The 21013-nt window shown below is 41.0% G+C and overlaps 1 protein-coding gene across 1 annotated transcript in view; it reads left to right on the top strand.

Moving 5' to 3' along the window:
* LOC128658131 (EH domain-containing protein 3-like) overlaps nucleotides 1-20782 on the top strand; it is a 142482-nt gene extending 121700 nt beyond the window's left edge. Inside the window, 6 exon segments of the mRNA XM_053712631.1 lie at nucleotides 14559-14723; nucleotides 18572-18716; nucleotides 18719-18769; nucleotides 18772-18864; nucleotides 18867-18904; nucleotides 18907-20782. Coding sequence (XP_053568606.1) covers nucleotides 14559-14723; nucleotides 18572-18716; nucleotides 18719-18769; nucleotides 18772-18864; nucleotides 18867-18904; nucleotides 18907-19095 — 681 coding nt within the window. The 3' untranslated portion in view covers nucleotides 19096-20782.
* Nucleotides 20783-21013: the final 231 nt, after the last annotated feature.

The following is a 21013-nucleotide window of genomic DNA, read 5'->3' as shown; positions in this document are numbered from 1 at the left end:
TAGAGTAAATATTGATTTATTTTAAAGGGACAAGAAACCCCCTAATTTTCTTTCATGATTTAGATAAAACATACAATTTTAAAACAACTTTTCCAGTTTATCAAATTTGCTTCATTGTCTTGTTATCCTTTGCTGAAGGAATAGCATTGCACTACTGGCCGCTAGCTGAACATATCTAGTTAGCCAATCACAAGAGACAAATGTGTAGAGGCACCAATCAGCAGCTAGCTCCCATTAGTGTATGATATGTGCATATTTTTTTCATAACAAGGGGTACAAAGCACATTTGAAAATAGAAGTGAATTTAAAAGTATCTTAAAAGGACCTGATCTGTCTGAAAAATGTACGTTTAATGTTGACTTTGCTATCCCTTTAGGGAGGTACCTACTTCACGTTTGTCGGGCTAAAGATAAGTTATTTGTAAACGGGCAGTAGCTCTTAAGAGGACATAAAATAGCAAAAAATAAAATGCGTTATAGCATTTTATTACTGTTTAGAGCATTTTATTGTTTCAAGCATTTTATTACTGTTAAGAGCATTGTATTCTTGCACTATTGCTTGTGCACCCTACAAACATGTTAAATACATAGTTTGAAGTGGCGTGAAAGTCAAAATTGAACTTTAATGGTTCTGACAGTACTTTCAATTTTAAGATGCTTTTTAATTTATTTTGATCTCTTAATATCCTTTGTTGAAGAGCATACCAAGGTAGGCTCAGGAGCAGCAATGCACTACTGTGATTTAGCTGCTGATTGGTGGTTACACACATATGCCTCTTGTCATTGGCTCAGCAGATGTTCTCAGCTAGCTCCCAGTAGTGCATTGTTGCTGCTTACTTTAATTGTGTGTTTTATCCATTTGCTGAGGTTAAAGGGACATTAAACACTTTGAGATGGTAATAAAAAATGATAAATCGTAAATATTAAAAAATATGTTTTTATTTATTTTGTCCCCTTTTCCTGTAATTGCATTCTGAAATTGTGAGCTTTTCAGTTCCTGTTAGAAATGGAAGTGCAGAACACTGTTATATTTCACACAGCCATTGGCTGCACACTCTAGTGACCTATTTATAACTGTCCCTAATTGGCCACGGCAGTGAAGGTAACCTTAGTTACAACATGGCAGCTCCCATTGTTTTATAGAAACTACAACTTTACACTTAGGCCTAGATTTGGAGTTCGGCGGTAAAAGGGCTGTTAACGCTCCGCGGGCTTTTTTCTGGCCGCACCATAAATTTAACTCTGGTATCGAGAGTTTAATCAAATGCTGCGTTAGGCTCCAAAAAAGGAGCGTAGAGCATTTTTACCGCAAATGCAACTCTCGATACCAGAGTTGCTTACGGACGCGGCCGGCCTCAAAATCGTGCTCGTGCACGATTCTCCCATAGGAAACAATGGGGCTGTTTGAGCTGTAAAAAAACCTAACACCTGCAAAAAAGCAGCGTTCAGCTCCTAACGCAGCCCCATTGTTTCCTATGGGGAAACACTTCCTACGTCTGCACCTAACACTCTAACATGAACCCCGAGTCTAAACACCCCTAACCTTACACTTATTAACCCCTAATCTGCCGCCCCCGCTATCGCTGACCCCTGCATATTTTTTTTAACCCCTAATCTGCCGCTCCGTAAACCGCCGCCACCTACGTTATTCCTATGTACCCCTAATCTGCTGCCCTAACATCGCCGACCCCTATATTATATTTATTAACCCCTAATCTGCCCCCCTCAACGTCGTCGACACCTGCCTACACTTATTAACCCCTAATCTTCCGATCGGAGCTCACCGCTATTCTAATAAATGGATTAACCCCTAAAGCTAAGTCTAACCCTAACACTAACACCCCCCCTAAGTTAAATATAATTTTTATCTAACGAAATAAATTAACTCTTATTAAATAACTTATTCCTATTTAAAGCTAAATACTTACCTGTAAAATAAATCCTAATATAGCTACAATATAAATTATAATTATATTATAGCTATTTTAGGATTAATATTTATTTTACAGGCAACTTTGTATTTATTTTAACCAGGTACAATAGCTATTAAATAGTTAAGAACTATTTAATAGTTACCTAGTTAAAATAATAACAAATTTACCTTTAAAATAAATCCTAACCTAAGATATAATTAAACCTAACACTACCCTATCAATAAATTAATTAAATAAACTACCTACAATTACCTACAATTAACCTAACACTACACTATCAATAAATTAATTAAACACAATTCCTACAAATAAATACAATTAAATAAACTAGCTAAAGTACAAAAAATAAAAAAGAACTAAGTTACAGAAAATAAAAAAATATTTACAAACATAAGAAAAATATTACAACAATTTTAAACTAATTACACCTACTCTAAGCCCCCTAATAAAATAACAAAGCCCCCTCGCCAATAGAATGCGAGCTCAATCTGATTGGCTGATTGGATCGGCCAATCGGATTGAACTAGATTCTGATTGGCTGATTCCATCAGCCAATCAGAAAATTCCTACCTTAATTCCGATTGGCTGATAGAATCCTATCAGCCAATCGGAATTCGAGGGACGCCATCTTGGATGACGTCCCTTAAAGGAACAGTCATTCGTCGTTCAGTCGTCGGTCCGGATGGATGTTCCGCGCTGGAGGTCTTCAGGATCCTGCCGCTTCGCTCCGGATGGAAGAAGATCGAAGATGCCGCTTGGAGAAGATGTTTGCCGGTCCGGATGTCCTCTTCTTGCCGGATAGGAGGAAGACTTTGGAGCCTCTTCTGGACCTCTTCAGCACCGGATTATGGATCGCCAACCCCCGCTTGGGTTGGATGAAGATCTTGGAGCCAGGACGGATCGGTGATACCTGGATGGTGAAGACAAGGTAGGAAGATCTTCAGGGGATTAGTGTTAGGTTTATTTAAGGGGGGTTTGGGTTAGATTAGGGGTATGTGGGTGGTGGGTTGTAATGTTGGGGGGGGGGGGGGTATTGTATGTTTTTTTTTACAGGCAAAAGAGCTGAACTTCTTGGGGCATGCCCCGCAAAGGGCCCTGTTCAGGGCTGGTAAGGTAAAAGAGCTTGTAACTTTTTTAATTTAGACTAGGGTAGGGAATTTTTTATTCTGGGGGGCTTTGTTATTTTATTAGGGGGCTTAGAGTAGGTGTAATTAGTTTAAAATTGTTGTAATATTTTTCTTATGTTTGTAAATATTTTTTTATTTTCTGTAACTTAGTTCTTTTTTATTTTTTGTACTTTAGCTAGTTTATTTAATTGTATTTATTTGTAGGAATTGTGTTTAATTAATTTATTGATAGTGTAGTGTTAGGTTAATTGTAGGTAATTGTAGGTAGTTTATTTAATTAATTTATTGATAGGGTAGTGTTAGGTTTAATTATATCTTAGGTTAGGATTTATTTTACAGGTAAATTTGTTATTATTTTAACTAGGTAACTATTAAATAGTTCTTAACTATTTAATAGCTATTGTACCTGGTTAAAATAATTACAAAGTTGCCTGTAAAATAAATATTAATCCTAAAATAGCTATAATATAATTATAATTTATATTGTAGCTATATTAGGATTTATTTTACAGGTAAGTATTTAGCTTTAAATAGGAATAAGTTATTTAATAAGAGTTAATTTATTTCGTTAGATGTAAATTATATTTAACTTAGGGGGGTGTTAGGGTTAGACTTAGCTTTAGGGGTTAATCCATTTATTAGAATAGCGGTGAGCTCCGATCGGAAGATTAGGGGTTAATAATTGAAGGTAGGTGTCGGCGATGTTAGGGAGGGCAGATTAGGGGTTAATACTATTTATGATAGGGTTAGTGAGGCGGATTAGGGGTTAATAACTTTATTATAGTAGCGCTCAGGTCCGCTCGGCAGATTAGGAGTTAATAAGTGTAGGCAGGTGTCGGCGACGTTGTGGGGGGCAGATTAGGGGTTAATAAATATAATATAGGGGTCGGCGGTGTTAGGGGTAGCAGATTAGGGGTACATAGGGATAACGTAGGTGGCGGCGCTTTGCGGTCGGAAGATTAGGGGTTAATTATTTTAAGTAGCTGGCGGCGATGTTGTGGGGGGCAGGTTAGGGGTTAATAAATATAATATAGGGGTCGGCGGGGTTAGGGGCAGCAGATTAGGGGTACATAAGTATAACGTAGGTGGCGGTCGGCAGATTAGGGGTTAAAAATTTTAATCGAGTGGCGGCGATGTGGGGGGACCTCGGTTTAGGGGTACATAGGTAGTTTATGGGTGTTAGTGTACTTTAGGGTACAGTAGTTAAGAGCTTTATGAACCGGCGTTAGCCAGAAAGCTCTTAACTCCTGCTATTTTCAGGCGGCTGGAATCTTGTCGTTAGAGCTCTAACGCTCACTTCAGAAACGACTCTAAATACCAGCGTTAGAAAGATCCCATTGAAAAGATAGGCTACGCAAATGGCGTAGGGGGATCTGCGGTATGGAAAAGTCGCGGCTGAAAAGTGAGCGTTAGACCCTTTAATCACTGACTCCAAATACCAGCGGGCGGCCAAAACCAGCGTTAGGAGCCTCTAACGCTGGTTTTGACGGCTAACGCCAAACTCCAAATCTAGGCCTTAGTTTGTCAATATTTAAACAGCTAATCTTTTCTTTCACTGCATCATTTTATTTAGCATTTATTTAGTGTTTAATGCCCCTTTAAACACAATTATATGCAAGTACTATCGCAAAACTGGAGAGAGACTGCTTAGTGAAGATTGCCCAGTGTATTTTAAAGCCTAAATGATGGGCGTTTGAATGGAGAGAAGTAAATAAAATTCTTAGCGCACACCCACATGCAAACTAAATTATATTACTGACTGCTCACACAACTCAAGTACTTGAGGAATGTCACAGCCAGCTACCAGTGACTCTTCACCTGTGGTAATAACCAATATCTAATATATTGTGGGCTTCATTAGCAGTGTGTTAAGACATTTAAATAGTTTTTTGGTTTATTAGGAATTCCAGTAATGCCTAGTCACGATTTAAAGGGGCATTACAATTTTTAAAGGGACATGGAAGAAGTGCCCATCTATGATTAAGCGCTCCATGTAGAGTGAAACGCGTAAGTTGTACGTCAGGCGCCTCCTGAGTTTGTTCCATTCCGTTAAATAAATCTGAAGATTATGAGCTTTACTACTGCAGTATCTTCTTTTTTTTTTTTGTCTCCTAAGAAGTGCTCTTTTCACTGGGTATATTGGGGAATTGAGGGGCTTAGAACCTGATCCCAAAGAACGCAGGTTGTGTTAGGGTTCTGAAATTCTCCTTTTTATAGTAAAATAGAGGCTCCTCCTCTTTTCACTTTCCAACCCAAACCTACAAGTGCTACACAACTATAATACTATAGTGGCTGTATTCTTTTTTTCCATCTAAAGGGGAGGAAAGTCCACGGCTTCATTCATTACTTGTGGGAATTAAGAACCTGGCCACCAGGAGGAGGCAAAGACACCCCAGCCAAAGGCTTAAATACCTCCCCGACTTCTCTCATCCCCCAGTCATTCTTTGCCTTTCATCACAGGAGTTTGGCAGAGAAGTGTCGGAAGATTCGGAGTAGTCTCTTATGGAGGGTAGTACTCTTCGGAATGGGACTGGAGTTTTACGTAGTCCTGTCAGCCTCTCAGTGAGAGCTTGGGTGAAAGTTAGAGTCCGGAGATGCAGGGAAGAGTCTTTCTGCGAAACCATCCCGATTCATATTAACAGCTCCATAAGCAATTAGCGTTGACGAGTTTCGCTGCCTGCTTTATACACTCAAGTCCATGTCAGGAGCTACTACAATGTCACACTTGAGAGGCCATGTTCCTGTTCCACGGCATAGATTCTAGTAAGATTGTTTCATTTTTTATACTCATAATAATAACGCAGAAGACAGGGTCACAGTGTGATACCTTTATCTTTATAGAATCAAGGGTTCATATCCCTGGTAGGGGGATTATTAAACACAGTGGGGTTATACATAATATTGTTTGTCATTGCTGCGATATGTGTGAAATGAGGCTCTGGCAATGGGTGGACTTTAGTTTCATTTTCCGGGAGTATTTGCACTGCAGATTTGGCGAGTTTTCTTCCTAGTGCAGGGGTCCTGTGAGGCATTCCTTATAGTCGGGTGTGGCCTAATCGACTTCCTTGCTTGACTGGCGGTGCAGAGGACGTAACGGTTTCTGTGGTCCGGGTCATAGGAGGTGGTGAGTGCACTGGCCATAGGAGGATATAAAGGTGCCACTTTTTATATCTTATAACTAGTCCGTAATAAAGCCGTAAGCTATGGAGGACTCTGACGTGTTAGAAGGTACTAAGTACTAACTAAGTCTAGTAATTGTGCTTATTGTGAGGAGGTTCCGGTAGATCCGCCTGATCAACTTTGTTCCACATGCTTTGATAAAGTCACGACATCTAGAAAGAAAAGGGTGTCTAGTACTACTGAACCGACCACTTCTGAGGGTTTCCCGTCCAGTGAGGTGCGTTCCCTACATTCATCTCTGAGTACACATGCAGCGCCCCGGGGCATTACTATTTCTCCTACGGGAGAGGTCCGTTGGCCGCCCGATTTTGCGGATCAACTGCAAACGGCGGTCTCTAAGGTGATAAGTGCCTTACCAAGTTCGACAAAGTGTAAGGTAAAATATGGCGAGCTGACCCAGGGGTCATATACTCCATTGGATATTTCGGAAAGATTATCTGATGACGAGGACAACTCCGACTCTTCCTTCTGGGTCGGAGTCTGTCATCTAAAGTTCCGACTTTGGAGGAGCCTGACTTTTTAGGTTTAGGATGTAAAATTTGCGCTTTTTGCTGAAGCAGGTGCTTGCTACCCTCGAGGTTCCGGAACTGAAACTACCAGAGGAACCTTCGATTCCTAAGCTTGATAAAGTATATGAGGACAGGGTGGTGCCTCAGACCTTCCCGGTTCCTATTAAGATGGCTAACATTATTAAGAATGAATGGGAGAGATTAGGTTCTTCCTTTTCCCCTTCTTCCTTTAAGAAACTGTTCCCCATCATGGACTCTCAACTTGAGCTTTGGGGGACTGTCCCTAAGGTGGATGGTGTGATCTCTACGCTCGCGAAGAGGACATGATAACTCTTGAGGATAGTTTGTCGTTTAAAGAGCCCATGGATAAAATTTAGAAAACATGTTAAGGATGATTTTCAACACAGTTTGTTTTTCAGCAGGCAGCGGGGTAGCCGCGGTGTCTGGAGCTGCGACATATTGGTGCAAAGCTCTGTCTGACATGGTCGAGAGGGAGACTCCCCTCGATGAAATACAGGATAGAATTAAGCCCTTAAGGGTGATAATTCTTTATTTGTGAAGCCAATATGCAAATTATTCGCCTGAATGCAAAGGTATCAGGTTTTTCAGTACTAGTGCGAAAAGTGTGGCTAAAGTTGTGGTCTGTGGACATGACTTCTAAGTCCAGACTGCTATCCCTTCTCTTTCAGGGAAAGATCCTGTTTGGTCCGGGATTGGATTCGATCATTTCCACGGTTACGGGAGGCAAGGGTGCTTTCCAACCGCAGAATAAGAGGGTTAAGCCTATGGGATCTACTTTTCATCACTTTTGTGCAGACAAGGCCCAACTCTAGCAGCCCGCCACGAAAGCGGATCAGTCCAAGGGTACTTGAAAGCCAGCTCAGTCTTGGAATAAGTCCAAGCAGAACAAGAAACCCACCGAGACAAAATCGGCATGAAGGGGCGGCCCCTGACCGGTCTCCGGGCCATGTAGGGGGCAGATTATCTCTTTTCTCAGAGGCCTGGTTACAGGATGTTTAGGACCCTTGGGTTCTGGAGGTTTCGCCCGAGGATACAGGATAAGGTTCAGATCTCATCCGCCCCAGGGGCAGATTCCTCCTGTCAAATCTGTCTTTCAGACCGGAAAAGAGAGAAGCCTTTCTACAATGTGTGAGGGATCTCTTCTCTCTGAGTTATTGTACCAGTACCCCAGCAGTAAGGGGGCTAGGGTACTATTCAAACCTTTTCGTGGTCCCAAAGAAGGAGGGCATGTTCAGCCTGATTCTAGTCCTAAAATGTTTAAACAAATTTCAGTCTGTTTCATTGGTCAAGATGGAAACGATCAGATTTATTCTGCCCCTAGTTCAAGAGGTTCAGTTTATGGCGACAATAGACTTGAAGGATGCCTACCTTCATGTACAGATTCACAAGGATCACTTCAGGTTTCTGAGATTTGCATTTCTGGACCAACATTTCCAGTTTGTGGTCCTTCCCTTTGGTCTGGCGACTGCCCTGAAAGTCTTTACAAAGGTTCTGAGGGTGCTACTTGCAGTGACCATATTCAGAGGCATTGCTGTGGCGCCCTATCCAGACGACATCTTAGTCCAGATGCCGCATCTGCCTCGCAGAGGATCACTCGAGGGGCCTTATTTTGCTCCAATCTCACGGTTGGAAGATAATCTCAGGAAAGAACTCCCTGATTCCCAGCAACAGGGTGGTATTCCTGGGAATGATAATCGATTCAATATCCATGAAGATATTTGTCACAGATCAGTGACGCAGTTGAGGAGCATGATTCGCTTAGACAGAGGGACATAAACCTCCACAGGATCACGGCTCATTCATACGCTGGCTTCTTCTTCTTGGGCCTTCAAGATGATGGCCTCTATGGAGCAGATTTGGAAGGTGGCTACCTGGTCCTCCTTACATACCTTTACAAAATTTTAAAAATTTTATGTTTTTGCTTCGGCGGAAGCAGTTTTTGGAAGAAAGGTGTTACAGGCTGTGGTGCCCTCAGATTAGGGTCCGCCTTCTTGCCCTCCCATTTTTTTTTTCATTCAGTGTCCTCTAGAGCTTGGATATTTGTTCCCACAAGTAATGAATGAAGCCGTGGACTCTCCTCCCCTTTAGATGGAAAACTTAAATTATTTCATTTCCATCCCGTTGCTCCGGTGGCGGACCTACATTTAGTTTGTTCTTCTTGCACCATTTATACCCTGATATTTCTCCTACTGTTCGTTGTTCCTCGGCAGAATGACTGGGGGATGAGGGAAGTGGGGAGGTATTTAAGCCTTTGGATGGGGTGTCTTTGCCTCCTCCTGGTGGCCAGGTTCTTAATTTCCACAAGTAATGAATGAAGCCGTGGACTCTCCTCCCCACGATGGAAATCAAATTATCAGGTAAGCATAATTTAAGTTTCTTCTATATAAATATACCCTAAAAGGTTTCTCTTGTAATGTATAAACCCCCTAATCGTACCCAATGGAAAACAGGAAAATTGTATAAATAACTGATAAAAGTTTCCTTTATTGTGTACATAATAAGATTTATCTTGTTACTTTACACATATATTTTTCCAGGCCCCATTAAACATCTTTTTGATAAATCTGCAATGTCTGCTATCCAAAGCACAAATTAATTTCATAATTTAAAATACATTTCTCTTGTTAAGTGATCCAGTCCACGGATCATCCATTACTTGTGGGATATTCTCCTTCCCAACAGGAAGTTGCAAGAGGATCACCCACAGCAGAGCTGCTATATAGCTCCTCCCCTCACTGCCATATCCAGTCATTCTCTTGCAACTCTCAACTAAGATGGAGGTCGTAAGAGGACTGTGGTGTTTTATACTTAGTTTATTTCTTCAATCAAAAGTTTGTTATTTTTAAATGGTACCGGAGTGTACTGTTTATCTCAGGCAGTATTTAGAAGAAGAATCTGCCTGCGTTTTCTATGATCTTAGCAGAAGTAACTAAGATCCTTTGCTGTTCTCACATATTCTGAGAAGTGAGGTAACTTCAGAGGGGAATAGCGTGCAGGTTTTCCTGTAATAAGGTATGTGCAGTTAAAATATTTTTCTAGGGATGGAATTTGCTAGAAAATGCTGCTGATATACCGAAGTAATGTAAGTAAAGCCGTAAATGCAGTGATAGCGACTGGTATCAGGCTTATTAATAGAGATACATACTCTTATAAAAGTGTATTTTAAAACGTTTGCTGGCATGTTTAATCGTTTTTTACATATGTTTGGTGATAAAACTTCTTGGGGCCTAGTTTTTTTCCACATGGCTGGCTTGAATTTTGCCTAAGACAGTTCCCTGAGGCTTCCCACTGTTGTAATATGAGTGGGAGGGGCCTATTTTGGCGTTTTTTCACAGCAAAAATTACAGACACAGAAAGGTTTGCCTTTCTAGACAGGCATTACCAATTTGTAGCTCTTCCCTTCGGGTTGGCCACTGCCCCGAGAATTTTTACAAAGGTTCTGGGCTCACTTCTGGCGGTTCTAAGACCGCGAGGCATAGCGGTGGCTCCGTATCTAGACGACATCCTGATACAGGCGTCAAGCTTTCAAATTGCCAAGTCTCATACAGAGATAGTTCTGGCATTTCTGAGGTCGCATGGGTGAAAGTGAACGTGGAAAAGAGTTCTCTATCACCACTCACAAGAGTCTCCTTCCTAGGGACTCTTATAGATTCTGTAGAGATGAAAATTTACCTGACGGAGTCCAGGTTATCAAAACTTCTAAATGCTTGCCGTGTCCTTCATTCCATTCCACGCCCGTCAGTGGCTCAGTGCATGGAAGTAATCGGCTTAATGGTAGCGGCAATGGACATAGTGCCATTTGTGCGCCTGCATCTCAACCGCTGCAATTATGCATGCAAGTCAGTGGAATGGGGATTACTCAGATTTGTCCCCTCTTCTAAATCTGGATCAAGAGACCAGAGATTCTCTTCACTGGTGGCTTTCTCGGGTCCATCTGTCCAAGGTATGACCTTCGCAGGCCAGATTGGAGGATTGTAACAACAGATGCCAGCCTTCTAGGTTGGGGCGCAGTCTGGAATTTCCTGAAGGCTCAGGGATCGTGGACTCAGGAGGAAAACTCCTCCCAATAAATATTCTGGAGTTAAGAGCAATATTCAATGCTCTTCTAGCTTGGCCTCAGTTAGCAACACTGAGGTTCATCAGATTTCATCGGACAACATCACGACTGTGGCTTACATCAACCATCAAGGGGGAACCAGGAGTTCCCTAGCGATGTTAGAAGTCTCAAAGATAATTCGCTGGGCAGAGTCTCACTCTTGCCACCTGTCAGCGATCCACATCCCAGGCGTAGAGAACTGGGAGGCGGATTTTCTAAGTCGTCAGACTTTTCATCCGGGGGAGTGGGAACTCCATCCGGAGGTGTTTGCTCAACTGGTCCATCGTTGGGCAAACCAGAACTGGATCTCATGGCGTCTCGCCAGAACGCCAAGCTTCCTTGTTACGGATCCAGGTCCAGGGACCCGGAGCAATGCTGATAGATGCTCTAGCAGCTCCTTGGTTCTTCAACCTGGCCTATGTGTTTCCACCGTTTCCTCTGCTCCCTCGACTGATTGCCAAAATCAAACAGGAGAAAGCATTGGTGATTCTGATAGCGCCTGCGTGGCCAGCAGGACCTGGTATGCAGACCTAGTGGACATGTCATCTCTTCCACCATGGACTCTGCCTCTGAGGCAGGACCTTCTAATACAAGGTCCTTTCAATCATCCAAATCTAATTTCTCTGAGACTGACTGCATGGAGATTGAACGCTTGATTCTATCAAGCGTGGCTTCTCCCGAGTCAGTCATTGATACCTTAATACAGGCTCGGAAGCCTGTCACCAGGAAAATCTACCATAAGATATGGCGTAAATATCTTTATTGGTGTGAATCCAAGAGTTACTCATGGAGTAAGGTTAGGATTCCTAGGATATTGTCCTTTCTCCAAGAGGTTTTGGACAAAGGCTTATCAGCTAGTTCTTTAAAAGGACAGATCTCTGCTCTGTCTATTCTTTTGCACAAGCGTCTGGCAGAAGTTCCAGACGTCCAGGCATTTTGTCAGGCTTTGGTTAGGATTAAGCCTGTGTTTAAAACTGTTGCTCCCCCGTGGAGCTTAAACTTGGTTCTTAAAGTTCTTCAGGGAGTTCCGTTTGAACCCTTCATTCCATTGATATTAAGCTTTTATCTTGGAAAGTTCTGTGTTTGATGGCTATTTCCTCGGCTCGAAGAGTCTCTGAGTTATCTGCCTTACATTGTGATTCTCCTTATCTGATTTTTCATTCAGACAAGGTAGTTCTGCGTACCAACCTGGGTTTTTACTAAGGTGGTTTCTAACAGGAATATCAATCAAGAGATTTTGTTCCATCATTGTGTCCTAATCCTTCTTCAAAGAAGGAACGTCTTTTGCATAATCTGGACGTAGTCCGTGCCTTGAAGTTTTACTTACAGCTACTAAAATTTTCGTCAAACATCTGCCCTGTTTGTCGTTTACTCTGGACAGAGGAGAGGTCAAAAAGCTTCGGCAACCTCTCTCTCCTTTTGGCTTCGGAGCATAATACGCTTAGCCTATAGACTGCTGGACAGCAGCCCCCTGAAAGGATTACAGCTCATTCTACTAGAGCTGTCGCTTCCACCTGGGCCTTTAAAAATGAGGCCTCTGTTGAACAATTTGCAAGGCTGCGACTTGGTCTTCGCTTCACACCTTTTCAAAATTTTACAAATTTGACCCTTTTGCTTCTTCGGAGGCTGTTTTTGGAGGTTCTACAGGCATGTTCCTTCCGTTTAAGTTCCTGCCTTGTCCCTCCCATCCCATCATCCGTGTACTTTAGCTTTGGTATTGGTATCCCACAAGTAATGGATGATCCGTGGACTGGATACACTTAACAAGAGAAAACATAATTTATGCTTACCTGATAAATTTATTCTCTTGTAGTGTATCCAGTCCACGGCCCGCCCTGTCCTTTTAAGGCAGGTCTAAATTTTAATTAAACTACAGTCACCACTGCACCCTATGGTTCTCCTTTCTCGTCTTGTTTCGGTCGAACTGGATATGGCAGTGAGGGGAGGAGCTATATAGCAGCTCTGCTGTGGGTGATCCTCTTGCAACTTCCTGTTGGGAAGGAGAATATCCCACAAGTAATGGATGATCCGTGGACTGGATACACTACAAGAGAAATAAATTTATCAGGTAAGCATAAATTATGTTTTATTTAAATACTAGTCGATAACCTGCCCAAAGGGCAGTCTAATTTTTGTTTAAGCTACAGATGTAGAAACAACCTATTTTGTAACTCTTCTTTTATATAAGTAAGTGGGAAAAACTGCTCAGAAGGCAGTCTTTTGTGTAGACGGAACCACCCTGACATTTTCAGAAGGGCGGTCTATTGTGGTGACGGAACCACCCTGCCATTTTCGGAATCCACCTGGATTCTTTCACCACCCTGCCATCCAGGTGGATTTTTTCGCCACCCCTTTTTGCTCTCTCTCCCCCTTTCTTTTGCTCTCTCTCCCCCCTCTTTTGCTCTCTATCTCTCTATCCCTCTTTTTTACTCTCTATCCCTCTTTTTTACTCTCTCTCTCTCTCTCTCTCTCTCTCTCTCTCTCTCTCTCTCTCTCTCTCTCTCTCTCTCTCTCTCTCTCTCTCTCGCTCTCGCTCGCGCTCGCGCTCTCGCTCGCCTCTCGCTCGCGCTCGCGCTCTTGCGCTCTCTCTCTCTCTCTCTCTCTCTCTCTCTCTTGCGCTCTCTCTCTCTCTCTTGCGCTCTCTCTCTCTCGCTCTCTCTCTCTCGCTCTCTCTCTCTCTTGCGCTCTCTCTCTCTCTTGCGCTCTCTCTCTCTCTCTTGCGCTCTCTCTCTCTCTTGCGCTCTCTCTCTCTCTTGCGCTCTCTCTCTCTCTCTTGCGCTCTCTCTCTCTCTCTTGCGCTCTCTCTCTCTCTCTCTCTCTCTCTCTCTCTCTCTTGCTCTCTCTCTCTCTCTCTCTTGCGCTCTCTCTCTCTCTCTTGCGCTCTCTCTCTCTCTCTTGCGCTCTCTCTCTCTCTTGCGCTCTCTCTCTCTCTCTTGCGCTCTCTCTCTCTCTCTCTCTCTCTTTTGCGCTCTCTCTCTCTCTTGCGCTCTCTCTCTCTCTTGCGCTCTCTCTCTCTCTTGCGCTCTCTCTCTCTCTCTCTCTCTCTCTCTCTCTCTCTTGCGCTCTCTCTCTCTCTTTCTCTCTCTCTCTCTCTCTCTCTCTCTTTTGCGCTCTCCCCCCCTCTCTTTTGCGCTCTCCCCCCCTCTCTTTTGCGCTCTCCCCCCCTCTCTTTTGCGCTCTCTCCCCCCCTCTCTTTTGCGCGCTCTCTTCCCCTTTCCTTTTTTTTTTGGGGCACTCCCACTGCCTCCCCTTCCCTGCTGAGCCGCCCAAACGTCACCCGCTCACATCTCCCATCGGCACCAGCAGTGTCACTGTCTGTAACAATCAGACATCTGGCCTCATATGGATCACGCTCCGGCTCCATATGCGGCAGATGCCTGAAGCTTCAGAGGCTCCAGCTGTCATGTTATGTTTACAGCTGCTGGCACATCCAACATTCCTTTAAAGATGTGTGCGCAACTGTCGATGGCAACGGACATTACAAACACAATTATAGTACAGATGATAATTTGAGCAATAAACATTGACAAATTGTAATATTAGCAAATTTTACGTTATTTTTGGCTATATATTTTAGAGTGTGTCAGTGAAATCAACAAGGTGGTGCAGCTTAAAAATTTCTTGGGGAACACTGAATAGTAAGTAAGGTATAGTATATAACGGTAACACTATTGTCATCATATCTTCCCTAGGTTCACGCATATATAATTAGTTCTCTGAAGAAGGACATGCCTGCAGTGTTTGGTAAAGACAACAAAAAGAAAGAACTGATTGCCAGTCTGGGAGACATTTATGCCAGGATTGAACGAGAGCATCAGATCTCCCCAGGAGACTTTCCAAACTTAAAGAAAATGCAGGTAGGAAAATGATGGCAGGCTTTATAAAGTGCTTTGTACAATAATATTGTGACAATAACATGCAAAGTAATGGGAGTCTGCATCATCTCAGAATATCTGCCAGGGCTTTCTGAGGTTATAGTTACACCATTTGTAAGGTCTGAGACTATGGGCCTGATATTCAAAACCTCGCCGGCATGGAGAGAAATCATGCAAAATCTTATATTATAAAGTACATGTCTCTCCATCACATGCAAAGTGAGATAAGTATCTTTAAAATAAAAATTTCTAACCTTTTTTTATGGGACCTCTCCATGCTGACGAGTTGTCTTAGATCATCTCACCTGAGCGAAGAGGTCTTGAATATCGGTCTATGGCATATTTTTTTTATACCATAACATTCTGATGCAAAAATTACGTTGTAATTTGTTGGAACATGACATTTTTTTATAAGTGACCCTAAATAACAAAGTGGGTAAAGTAAGCCACTCAGGGGTTGCAACAAAAATTGCAGATCCCAGCTGAACACGGCTAGTGAGCCAATCAGAAGTGGTAGTTGCACATAACCGCCAATCACTAGCGGTTTCCTACTTGGTAACCGCGTGCAGAACTTTACCTGTATGATTAAACCCCTTTACACCTAGTAAGCTAGCGTCAGTTATACAAAATTGTTCACTCTAATTAGCACATAATTGCTTTGGTAGCACATGATTGCCCACATAAAATATAGTGCATGTTCTGTATATTGTATTTACTTATATAGCTGATAGTGCTGATACAAAATAAATGACTATTTTACAATGTTGTTTTACTTTTTTCATGGAAACATGTCCTGACCTAGCTTTCTGGGCAAACCAGGATAGTTCTAGTTCTTTATATATACAATGTACAAAAATAAATAAGTTTCACCTAAACGTACTCTCTAGTTTTCAGCCAGCTTGCTGCCAGCTATTCACTGTGTTGCTAATAAAGTAACAGAGCTGGAAGATTTTACATAAACATTGTAAAATCCCATCACCGTAAGTGTTTGTCTTGTCTAAGCAAATATACCTGATGATTCAATAGCACCAACACATGTTATTGTAAGACGAGGTACTGATGAACAGTAAGAGAACAAAAAAACAGTGACTGAGAGCTGTGTATTGCGCTGCAGCATGTGCATAATATTGCTGCAATACGTACCTATACAATGCAACAACACAACCCATATGGGCACAGATTATACGGCAATACATGCTCTTAGTCATCAATAGAAGGCGATCATGGTACTGGTACTGTCAGATACATGTGAGCTTCCCATTAGAAGGATATAAAGAGCAGAAAAATCTTTCCTACACTGGTAGCCGACCTGGACTGAGCAAGGAAAAGACTTGGGGGTCGATTTATCAACGGCTTCACAAGCCTTTCGACCCACTACGGCTGCTCACAAGAGAACCTGCATCAGACCGCTGCTTCCCCAATCTTTATATATATATATATTTATATATATATATATATATAATATATATATATATATATTATATATATACACATACATACATACATACACAATTATATAGATATATATCTATATAATCGTGTGTGTGTGTATATGTGTATGTGTATATATATATATATATATAAATGTGTGTGCAAACAAATCTGATATATGTAGAACTATGTATTTTTGAATAAATAAAACATTCTTCTATGTCAAGAACATTAGAATGTGAAATATTCACATTTTCATGTCAGTTAGCACACTTGAGCATATGAATCGGGTTTGCTCGCATGTAGGGTGTTAGGTTTTTTCCTTTTTTTTGCACCATCGACTTCTATGGGGGAACAGGTTATCGCACGTGCGATATTTTAAGTTCAGCTTTTTATGCGCGTCGTTGGGTTAGCGCTAGAGCGAAAACAGTTTACTTTTAGCTCAAAATACGAGTGCAACTCAGCTGCGCTACAAGTAAGCTTTTTGCTTTTTGCATGCGTTAACACTCATGTGGAAGCGTTAAATAGTCCACTTGTAATCTGGCCCTCAATCGGCTCAGTACTATTCTCTGAGATCCTGTGTTCCTGACATTAAATCCCTTGATTAGAATCAAGATCTCCATTTTGGAAGGGCACTAACCCAACACATTTTTTTAATATCTGTCCAGACAACACTGCCTGCAGAATTGCAAGCCATATTGTTAAAGCGAAGGTCCATTTGATGAACTAGTGCCCGGTTTTTAATAAACCTATTAAAAACAAGGGTACTTAAATTCATCAAAATTGACATTTCTCTGTTTTCTTCAAAAACTTACCTTTAATCCTGGCAGCCGCTCCAGCACTTTCTCCGCCCGTCGCAAGCCGTCTTAGCGGTTCAAAATGACGAATCCGGCTTCCTCCAATCACAGCTTTTCATCAGGCCAAGATTCCCCGGGGGGAAGTTGTGATTGGAGGAAGCCTGATTCGTCATTTCTCTGACGTCTGCAAGAGCTTCCGACGGCCGGGGGGAATTGCTGGAACGGCATTCAGGATTAAAAGATACGTTTTTGAAGAAAACAGTGAAATGTCAATTTTGATTAATTAAAGTGCCCTTGTTTTTAATAGGTTTATTAGAAACCGGGCACTAATAAATAAAAATGGACATTCACTTTAACTGCAACATACCATGCTCCTGGGGAAGAGATGCAGATGACCCCTAGGTACACATTGCTACTGTCCTTTCTGTGATTTGAATTGCAGGGGTTGTATTTCAGATATGTTTGGCTACTCACATTTTTTTTTTTACTAGAGCTAAAAGTTGGATTACCAAACCATACCTCACCCTTTGTTCCTTTCATTAGTGTGTCTGGTTTTTATATTAACCTGACGGTACAAGAAACTACAGGCAGCTGACTGTCTTGGCATTTCTTATATTCTGTAATTCCTAACAAGTTGGAACCTGAAACATCTCCCTTTCCATTAAATAATAAATTCTTTGTGCAGGAAGAGCATGCCGATTTAAACGTTTTAAGTGTTGATCTGGTTATGGCTATTTTACAAGTTCAAATGACGGTTACTATCCTGTAGTGTGTGAAACAACTATAATTTAAAAATAAGACATTACAGGGAAATTAAAGCTAAGTTATCTTATTTGTCCCATGTGTTTGTATGAAGGCAATTCTCTGTCCGTGTTCTCCAAAATAAAATAGGGTAGAGGCAACTCTTCTGTAATCCAACTAACAGAAGATCAAAAGGTCCAACTATACCCAGCTCAAAAGGAGCCTCTCAACATAACGTCACTCAGCAATGGTGTATTTAGTTTTTTGTGCTGCCCTAGGTTCTGGGAAATCTGATTATAGCTTAAATCAATAAATACAGTGCTGAGTGCTAAATTTCCCTTGTGTGACTCGCCCATCTTGGATTTTTCCATCACTTGAGCTAAGGGCCTCTCCAACAGTTTCTTTTTATACAACATGTACTTAAAGTGAAGGTAAATCAGAGCGTTTTAAAAAATGCTCGGATTTACCATCACTAAAAATAAACTGTACTTTCAGTGATCAGTTTGTAAAAAAAAAAAAAGTGTGCTAAACTCACCCTTTCATACGGCACAACACTCTCTTTTCTCAATGAGGTGACGTTTCCACCTATAAATGTATAGCTGTGCTAGTCATATGACAGTGTTCTGTATGCTACCACGGCTATTGGTTTAGAAGTGGAAAAGTCACCTAATTGAGAAAAGAGCACTGTGCCGTGAGTTTTGCACTGTTTTTAACAAACTGATCACTGAATCCAGTTTATTTTTAGAGATGGAAAAAAAAATTTAAACGCTCTGATTTATCATCACTTTAAAGGGGCTGCAAGGTAAAAAATTCAGCAATTGTCCTTGCTTTTAATACTGACATCTTAATCTTGTGTTTCAGGAACTTCTGCTATCTCAAGACTTTACGAAGTTCCAGCCACTGAAGAACAAACTTCTTGAGACCGTGGATGAGATGCTGGCACATGATATTGCTCATCTGATGGTACTGGTTAGACAAGAGGAGTCTCAGAAACCATTCCAAATGGTTAAGGGGGTGCCTTTGAGGGTACCCAGAATGGACCATTTGGCCACGGATATGGGAAGGTGCAGGAGAAGGTATTGATGACGAAGACTGGGTGGTGTCCAGGGACAAACCAATGTATGATGAGATCTTCTACACGCTTTCCCCAGTAAATGTAAAGTTACTGGGGCCAATGCCAAACGAGAGATGGTTTTAAGTCTAAGTTACCCAACACAGTTCTTGGAAAGATTTGGAAACTTGCTGACATTGACAAGGATGGATTACTTGATGACGAGTTTGCTTTAGCCAATCACCTTATCAAAGTTAAACTGGAAGGTCACGAGCTGCCCAATGACCTACCATTCCACCTTCTTCCACCATCCAAAAGAAAAGTGCCAGAGTAAAGAAAAATAAATAATTATCTTTGCGAGAAGAAATTAAAAAAAAATGTTTACTTAAGTTATACATATAATGTGAATAAACCGGCTCTGGCGTTTTTGATTTATGGGAATATTTATATATGAAAATGATAAACCCAACTTAACCTTACATTACACCATAACAAAGAAGTTAATCTGAGTATTTGTTTGCTTCTTTTAAGTACTAAAAAGGGAAGAGCATCAAAATCCAAGACTTTCCATCTACTGACTCTTTTGCAATGTATTATGTATGTTCCTTTATGTTTTTAGAGCTTTCTGAATACCTCATTGTATTGTCAGATTGTGAATTCATCAAACGAATTTCAAGTCTTACGTTGGCTTTAAATTGTATAAGGTTTATAAAGAGAGATTTCTGTATGTGTTTTACTAAATGGACCAATAGGAATCTTGACTGTGTAATTAAGCCTACAATGCGTCTTTTGACCAAACATTAAGACCTTCAGCTTAATTAGATTTCATGTTAGAGCATACTGCGTCTTAAGCCTTCATATCAAATTTATATTGATTCAGTGCTGGGAAAGCGACCGGCTGAGAAAATGAGACACAGTAGGTTTGTTTAAAAATGTGTTTGTTTGAAGATGATTTCCATCAAAATGTTTGTGCTGGTCATTGTTCTTTGGCAACAATGATGGAACATGATTTGATAGCATGGCAGGAAGTGAAATACCCTACTTTTTATAACAAGACTATCCTTTTATTTTGCTGGTTTTTAGTTACTGACTTGACTGAACCACATTATATACAAATATCTAAAAGCTATTATAGGGATGGATTAAGAGGTCGAGTATAAGCAGAATTGGGTTCCATCTTACACACACACACACCATGAAAAAAAATGAAAGCCAAAATTAAACTTTCACGATTCAGATAGATCATGTAATTTAAGATGTACTTACTAATTTACTTCAATTGTCAAATTTGCTTTGTTGAAGTGAGTTCAAGAGCAGCAATGCACTACTGGGAGCTAGTGATAACATATGTTGAGCCAATTACAAGAGTCATATGTGTGTAGACCACCAATCCAACGGCAATCTCCAGTAGTATATTGCTGCTCCTGAGCCTACTAGAATATGCTTTTCTAACAAAGGATACCAAAGGTATATTTGATTAATAGATGTAAACTGAGAAGTGTCTTTAAACTTGCATGCTCTGCCTCAGCTATGAAAGTAACTTTTTGGCTGTCATATCCCTTTAAGCTAGGTTACCCCTGGAGGAAGATGTTCAGAATGAAACTATAAATACATAGGGGTTATTTTCATTGCTTGACCCTAGGATAACTTATTTGACAAATAAGTGATCAGTGTTTTACATTCTACGTGTTTTATTGAAACGTATTCTGCACTTGTTATTAACCCTTTTAAGCCCCAATTCTATAAAATAATGTTTCTCTTCAAAAATACATGTGTATGCGTTCATTTTTGTTTATTATCATACAACATTTCATTCTTTAAGGGTCTATGATAAAAGCAGGGGTCATTACTGCTTCATATTTAAGCTACCAGAAAGTATTTGGGCCACATTTAAAAAAAAATTCTTGTGAGTTTTATTTATCTATGCAGATGACCTGCTGTGATGTTGCACTAAACACAACAATGAAAAATATTGTTACTCACCTCAAAAATAATTAATAAAGAGCTTTATTTCATTCTGATGGGGGCTATTAAGTGTGGATATCTTTTGAGCTACACATTCTTGCTCTTGTCAACTAACAGTGTTTATTTACATATATAAATATCCCAAAGGGTGGCCAGGTAATAACATTTTCTTGAACTTCTTGTTGTTTAAATCTGTAAGGATACATATATTTCTCTTGTAAGTGTATCCAGTCCACGGATCATCCATTACTTGTGGGATATTCTCCTTCCCAACAGGAAGTTGCAAG

The sequence above is a fragment of the Bombina bombina genome, chromosome 4, assembly GCF_027579735.1.
Source record: "Bombina bombina isolate aBomBom1 chromosome 4, aBomBom1.pri, whole genome shotgun sequence".
NCBI lineage: Eukaryota > Metazoa > Chordata > Amphibia > Anura > Bombinatoridae > Bombina > Bombina bombina.
This window is presented reverse-complemented; position numbering and strand designations above follow the sequence as displayed.